Here is a 7,368-nt window from a genome sequence, read left to right on the forward strand (position 1 = left end):
AACTACTTCTACCAGGAATTCAATTTGTCATTTGTGATCTAGCAAAACACACTATTTTCACTATCAGAATTCTCTTCCATTAAGAAAAAAAAAAATTGAGCTTAAATAATCAAATGTGCCACTCAGAAATCACCACTAGCTGCACAGAGGCTTCTTCTATTTTCCAGCCCTTCTCTTAAAGCAAAATAACAACAATAATAAAAAAGCCATGCTGAGAATGAATTATGATTTTTTTAAAAATATTTTACTATCACTGAAAACCTCAATGTACAAATTCATACCCCTAATACGGCCTGAATAAGTGGTGTTGCTTTGTTTTCCTCCGAATTAGCCCAGTTCACATCTGCACCGTGAGCCAAAGCCTCAGCCATTTTAGGAAGGTTTTTTTCATATGAAGCCCTATAAAGCTGAAGTCCTGGATTAAGATGTTTAGAATCAAGAAATGCAGAAGAATCTTGCCTTTCTCCTTCTGAAAAGCAAGCACAAATACACCAATAAAAATGAGCTCTTGCCTCAAGTGAAGGCAGTGAACTACAACACAAAATCGGCCACTTACTGGCAGAAAATAAGGCTATACAAGTAGGTCCACGAGAAATTCATCTGTAATCAGGACAAAGCTAACACTTACACAGTATAGGCTGTGTTCTAAGTGCTTTTGATATATGAGCTCCCATTTTGTCCTAACAACACTATAATGTAGGTACTATTACTGGACTCATTTGATTGACAAGGGCTCTGATGCACAGAGAAGTGGTCACACAGCTGGTGAGTAGCAGAGTCTGAATTTAAACCCAAGGAAAGTGGCTTAGGAATCTAGGAATGTTTAACCACAACGTATTTTTTGTTCCCTCCCCACCCGCCCCACACCATTACACACACAAATATCTAGTCACCTTAAAAACAAATAAAAAAGCACATTTGATCTTTCCATTCCTTTGCTTAACTGACTCTGTTAGCCTAGTTTAGCATGCCACGCCACATGCCTTTTCAAGTGCCATTTTCAATGCTGGAAGAAGCCAAGTCCCCCGTTTTGAAAATATCCATTCTTTAAGACCAAGATTAACATCATCTCTTTCTCTTCAAGTTTGTAACTTCACCTCTTTGTCCTAGCAATCATCAATTTGTATTATAATTATCTATTTACATATGCCTTTTCCACGAGATTCAACTCAAGGCAAGAATCATGTCTTATTCATAGCTGTATATTAAGCGTTCGGTATATAGTAAGCATTTTTCTATGTTTTGAATGCCACCTTTCCTTTCTTCATGCTATGCCAATTTTTGTACAAAACAAAGTAAATTTTTTCACCAATGTTTTTGTTTATAATACATTATATCAAAACTCTCACAACTTTCTTGCTCACCATTCACCGCATCCAAAAAGACTTTTAACCTAGTCATTTGTTCAACATCACCTCAGCATTTGAGTAATCTTTTGCAAATTCTAGTTGCGAGTGAACAGGAGTTCCTGGGTGGTGCAGATGGTTATGCGCTCAACTAGTAGCTGAAAGGTTGGCAGTTCAAACTCTTCCAGAGGTGCCTCAGAAGACAGGCCTGGTGATCTGATTCCTAAATGTCACAGCCTTGAAAACTCTGTGGAGCAGTTCTACTCTGTAACATGTAGGGTTGTCATGAATTGGAAACAACTCGATGGTAACTAACTACAACAACAGCTGCAAGTGATGGAGTCAATTATATTAATTTGTAACTTTGTTTTCATTTTCTTTTCCTCTTTGAATATTGCTCATAAAGCTATAGAGTATGCATCAATTCAATTCAATATAGTAAATATGTATGAAGTGTCAAAAAAAATGGGCTCTTAAATGTATCATTATGTGAAAGTTGTAACATAAGAAATCACTAATTTATCATAAGGAGCTTATGGGAGTTTTTCACCAGGAGATCTTAAATCTCACAGACTAATCAATCATTCCTCAGGCGTTCCTGGGTGGCACAAACGGTTAAGCGCTTGACTATCAGCGGAAAGGTTGGCAGTTCCAACCCACGCAGAGATGTCTCGGAAGATACGCCTGGCAATCCGCTTCCGAAAGGTCACAGCCTTGAAAACTCTCTGGAGCAATTCTACTCTGCACACTTGGGACAGTCATGAATCAAAATCGAGTCAACGGCAACTAACAACAACAAACACAATCATTCCCCAACCTTTAGTCTCTGTTATAAAGACATCAACTGGTGTACCAGGCCTTTGTGGTTTTGCCAGTGTTCAATGGGCAGATTATTCTGTATTAGTTTCAAATTGTGTATACTCCTATAAGCCTGAACTTAAAACTAGACCAAACCTCACTTCTCCCCTCAGATGGTCTGATACCATCACAGACTGCAGTACAAGCAGTTCCAGTAATCTGAAGAATGCTCACTACCCCAAGTGTTCTTCGAGACCACAATCACCGAAATCATGGAGAGACTAGAAGAATGAAGCAAGGGTCAGAAGAGAAACCTAACACAGAGGGAGCAGTTGCTCCCTTTCTCAGGATAAGAAAAGACAGCCACAAGGAAAGACAAAGAGTAGTAAGAAGGATGATAATTTCATGTGGAATGAAAATTTTCCTTAGCTATTGGCAGGGCACTTGTAGCACATATCATGAAGCTTGGAAGAATGGACAACTAGGAATGAACTTCCAAATATGAACAGAAATACTGACTTTCTCATTTAATGGTATTACTCCTCCTTTAATAACTTCTGAAAGACTAACCACTCCCTTTAGAACCTATTTCATCAAGACTAGGCATCTACCGCATGTGTTTTTCAGCAAACACTATCAACTAACATTGAATTTCATCAAAACTCACCAGGCTCATATAAACTATTGGCTGACACCATGGAGGGTAAAGATTCTCTTCCATCATCACAGCTTTGTTGGATTCCACTGTCATTACTTTTGACTGTTTTAAAGAAAAAAATCAGCTAGTGATTAAAGTTCAAATCATTTAGAAAATAATGTCCCACAAACAACAAGGTTTTAAAATGAGCTCTTACACATCAGTGTAAACTTGGCCACCACCAATAGAATACGTTTAATACAATTTTAATCCTTTTGAACACTTTGCTTATCAAGATATGAATCATCGCAAAGCCTGAAAATAAACATTTTTAGAGGTGTGACATACCTCATTACCCCATAATACGTCAGGCGTAGTAAAAAGCTTAATTTACTGGATGACTTTAAGTGTATAATTCTGAGACAATGAGTAACATCTAGAGAAATGGCCACACCACACAATGACCACTGGCACAGACTTGGAATGCTCCATAAGAGTAGTACTTACTACTACGCAGTTTTGAAGAAGTATCAAAGTAGGAGAAGAGTGAATCTAGCTCATCAGGACAGAACAGAGACTCCCGCCTGGCCTCGTCGCTATTAACAGCAACCACTGGGGACATGCAAGTTAGCAAAGCACAGAGCAGGCAGTAAGAAGGGAAAAGGGCAGGAAAAAACGTTACTGGGAAAATTGAGGAGGAAAAACTAGGAAGGAAAATAGGTGGTTAATCAGATACTTCGGGGTCTTTGGCATGGTAGATTTCTACTTCCCATCTCCCCTTGCATTTTATGCTGTATTAGTCCTTAGAATACACACATTACCTAGAAATGTGAATTATCGTGGCACTATTTAAACTTGACTGTTCTAAAGACGTAGAAATTCAGTACTTCCTTAGAATATATAGAAGGAAACAGGTTTTCAGCATTTAAAAGACTACACTGGCTATTAATTCAGAAAACAAGTGATGTTTTGGCTTAAGCAAATACTTATATACACAACAAGTAAGCTGTAATACCTGCACTCTGGGCAGCTACTCTGACTTGGTCACCTGGCCCAGGTTTAGAAACGCTCAGCCTCTTTTCTTCGCAGCTTTTGGAGACAGTCTTTTTTTCCTGCTCAGGAGGTGGTGATGATATAGAATATGTATCCACAAATTTCCTCTCCACATATTTTGCTCTGATATATGCCTCTTTCTCCTGTCTGGTATACATAAAAATGTCATGATATACTGCTTAATCCTTTAGCATGACTAATGTGGAAAAGAATCATTACATGCTGAATATTTTCAAAGAAAGTCACTAAATGTAATATTATTTAAAACTGAATTTGTGAATTATGCAACATGTTTTGCTTCTAAATATTTAATCAACTATGATTTCACATTCAAAGAAAATACAAATAATAACATAACTAAAAAATCACAAGGATTAACATGGTACTTTTTTATTCTCTTAATTCTTGTGCTCATTCTTTTCTATATATACCCCTTCATGCTTTTTACAGAATGAAAAACATTGCCAAAAAGACTATAAAAATTCCTAGAAATTAACTTGACTTTCATTTTTACTCCAAGAAGTAATAATGTCAAATACTAAAATACCATTATTAATAGTCATAAGTTTTCATAAGACAACTACTTTAAACCATTGTAGTATTTCTAATTTAAAGGGAGATTATGTCACATTTTAAACTTTTCATTTATGATAGAATCATAAAATGCCAAATATGTTCTATACATTTTCTTACTTATATCTTTTTAAAATATTTAGACCTCTGGCTAAAATGGAAGCATATTTCAAGCTCTGAAATAACTTGAACAGCCATGCTTTAGCAAATAGATACAAGAATCTGATTCAACTGATGTTACCTTAGATAGCAACTTTAAAATACTATTGTTTCTACAGAAAGATTTAGTCAAACATAAAATCCCAACACAGGCTCATGGCAAATAAAACTGCAGTGCTAAAATGAAAGAATCGTAAGGGCTAAAACCAACAAAATGTAAGTATGTACCCTGAAGGCACTGACTCTTATTCACTTCCTTTATATATATATGGTTTTGGTTTGGTGGCACAGTGGTTAAGCACTTGGCTGCTAACCGAAAGGTCAGTGATTAGAATCAACCAGCCACTCCCCAGGAGAAAGATGTGGTAGTCTGCTTCTGTGAAGATTTATAGCCTTGGAAACCCTACGGGGCAGTTAAACTCTTTACTATAGGATCACTATGAGTTGGTATGTACGTATATATATACATAAAATGAATGAAATCTGTTCCTAAGTGTGTGTTTAAATCTTCTACTCTGTCCTATGGGATCACTATGAGTTGGTATATATACATATATATATATATAAGTATATATATAAAAAACAAATGAGATCCGTTCCTAAGTATGTGTTTAAGTCTTTAAGTCGAATTTGCAGGAAAGTCAGAATAGGTGCATATGGTCCTTATTCAGCCTTACTATGACGTAAAAGCTGCATGGGCTGCCAGGGAAGGTGACTGTGATGAAGACTTTGTTGCAAGCAGGGGTTGGTTCAATTGCTTCAAAGTGAGGACAAATTTACGTAATATTATAGGGCAAGTACGAGCTGTCCAGAAGTTGGACGCTCGTCACCCAGGGACTTCCTGTATATATATGTTTGTAAGTATAATTTCAAACACAGGAATCAAGTACTCTCTACCAGAAGTTACCCTTTTCTTCTTTGATTCTTCAGCATCATAGTATCATGAACGAAGTATGTGATTAACAAATACTTGCTGAACTAAGTCAAACAATGTAAAATTATTCATTGTAGGTAGTACAAACTTGATCCTTGGAGACATTAATGAACAGATTATCTCTTTTTAAAGGCCTGCTACTAACAAAACTTAGTTCCACTTTAATTGCTACGAGCATTTATACTTCTACGTAGAGCCTTAATTTTTAAGATTTTCTCTCATCTGGAGGCTGTAATTGATGATCTGTACCATAAAATATAACTACCTAATCAACATACCCGAGAAAGAGTTATCCACGTTTGAACAGAAGCAGTAAGGATCATTTCTAGATACTCTTCTATCTCAATGTATCAATTATAATGAAATAAAATCACAGCTATATTCCTGATTAGAAAAAAAAAAAAAGGTAATACGTTAAGAAAACTGGAATAGTACCTTTGTCCTGGTTGTGGTTTCTTTATCCCCATTTTTTCCACTTTAGCTTCATAAACTCGATTTATAACGTCATTCCCCAACTCACACATAAGCTGTTTGGCAGAAAGACAGAAAAATAAGCCACACATTTCTAAAAACACCATAAAAGTTCTTAACCCTCAAAACAAGTACAGCTAACTAATTCTTCATGCACATTATATGACTTCTAATTTCACAAAGAAATTTAAAGTTAAAACAAAATGAGACAAGGACTGAGAGTAAAACGATCATTTTTCTATGCTACACCGGACTACCTCCCCTTTAAGACAAAACCCGTTGCCACTGAGCCCATTCCAACTCAGAGCGACCCTACAGGACAGAGCAGAACTGCCCATAGGGTTTCCAAGGTCGTAATCTTTACAGAAGCAGACTGCCACATCTTTCTCCCATGGAGCAGCTGGTGGGTTCGAACCACTGACCTTTCACTTAGCAGCGGAGTGCTTAACTACTGCACCACCAGATTACTTCGCCTTTAAGAAAGAGTTTCTACTCTCAGCTATTCCTTCTTTCCATCTATATGTCCACAGCAGGGCAAGAATTATGACAATAAAGGATTAACCTACAAATCAAGATGCAGTAAGTACTGGCCTTCACTAGTCGTAGGACAGTAAGTTAAAAATTAGATGTGTATTCTTTCAGTTTTCTCCTCACTGTCTTCCAATTCCTACAAATATTCAAGTCCATCTTATCTACAACTTTGTTGAAACTACTTTTGGATGTTTCTTTCTTAGGTTCTGTCTCCAAATAACCAGTTTCTATTTATATGTTCCAAAATTTTTAAACTCTGGTTTTCCTCTCCATCTCTCCATTCACCTCTTTAATTCAGCTCAAACTCTCCTAACCTCAGTAATGAATTATATTTGTAGCCTCTGCGGATCACTCAACCCACTTCCCTGACAAATCCTCCTGGGTAAAGGAGACACTGGTGCAAACTGAGCTAACCTAACCGGGAGCTGCAGAGAACAAAGGTTAAGTGGTTGGAACACGTGAGTCAGTGGACAACTATCTGACCCCAGAAAGGGGCAGAGTCTGGGGCCGGCATTCTCTGAGAGTATACATTAGACAGACAGGAGAGAATGCTTTCCTTTCTCCCCTTGTCCTTAGTCAGGAGCCCTTTCAGGATCCCCCTACTTTTACCACATCCCTCTTCTTTGCATGGTTTCCTTCTTGTTTCTACTCCTTCTAGCTCTCTCCCTTCTCCCTGCTCCTCTCTCTTCTTCTCCTCCTCCCCCTCTTCCTCTCCCTTTTCTTCTCTCCCTCTTTCTCTTTCCTACCCCTTTCCACAGCCTAGCTACTCTTGTAAATCTTAAGTGTGCTATTTGCTTCTTTGAGGAATTATTACCTCCAATTTTATAGAGCATATTTTTCATTTTTAAAGATTCTAATTGTTATAT

The 7,368-nt window shown here is 37.3% G+C and overlaps 1 protein-coding gene across 4 annotated transcripts in view; it reads right to left on the reverse strand.

Moving 5' to 3' along the window:
* ACAP2 (ArfGAP with coiled-coil, ankyrin repeat and PH domains 2) overlaps window positions 1-7,368 on the reverse strand; it is a 154,414-nt gene that overhangs the window by 21,181 nt on the left and 125,865 nt on the right. For 3 of the 4 annotated variants that reach the window (XR_002823606.1, XM_023728729.1, XM_023728730.1), the window contains 5 exons: window positions 5,936-6,027; window positions 3,797-3,981; window positions 3,289-3,393; window positions 2,812-2,904; window positions 282-469 (listed from right to left, as the gene is read on the reverse strand). Coding sequence is in view for 3 of the 4 variants with exons in the window: in XM_023728729.1 (XP_023584497.1) it covers window positions 282-469; window positions 2,812-2,904; window positions 3,289-3,393; window positions 3,797-3,981; window positions 5,936-6,027 (663 nt within the window). In the remaining variant the exon portion in view is untranslated. The remainder of the gene's footprint in view (window positions 1-281; window positions 470-2,811; window positions 2,905-3,288; window positions 3,394-3,796; window positions 3,982-5,935; window positions 6,028-7,368) is intronic. The other variant, XM_004373574.3, reaches the window with a different exon arrangement.

Source organism: Trichechus manatus, unplaced genomic scaffold (assembly GCF_000243295.1).
Source record: "Trichechus manatus latirostris isolate Lorelei unplaced genomic scaffold, TriManLat1.0 scaffold00026, whole genome shotgun sequence".
NCBI lineage: Eukaryota > Metazoa > Chordata > Mammalia > Sirenia > Trichechidae > Trichechus > Trichechus manatus.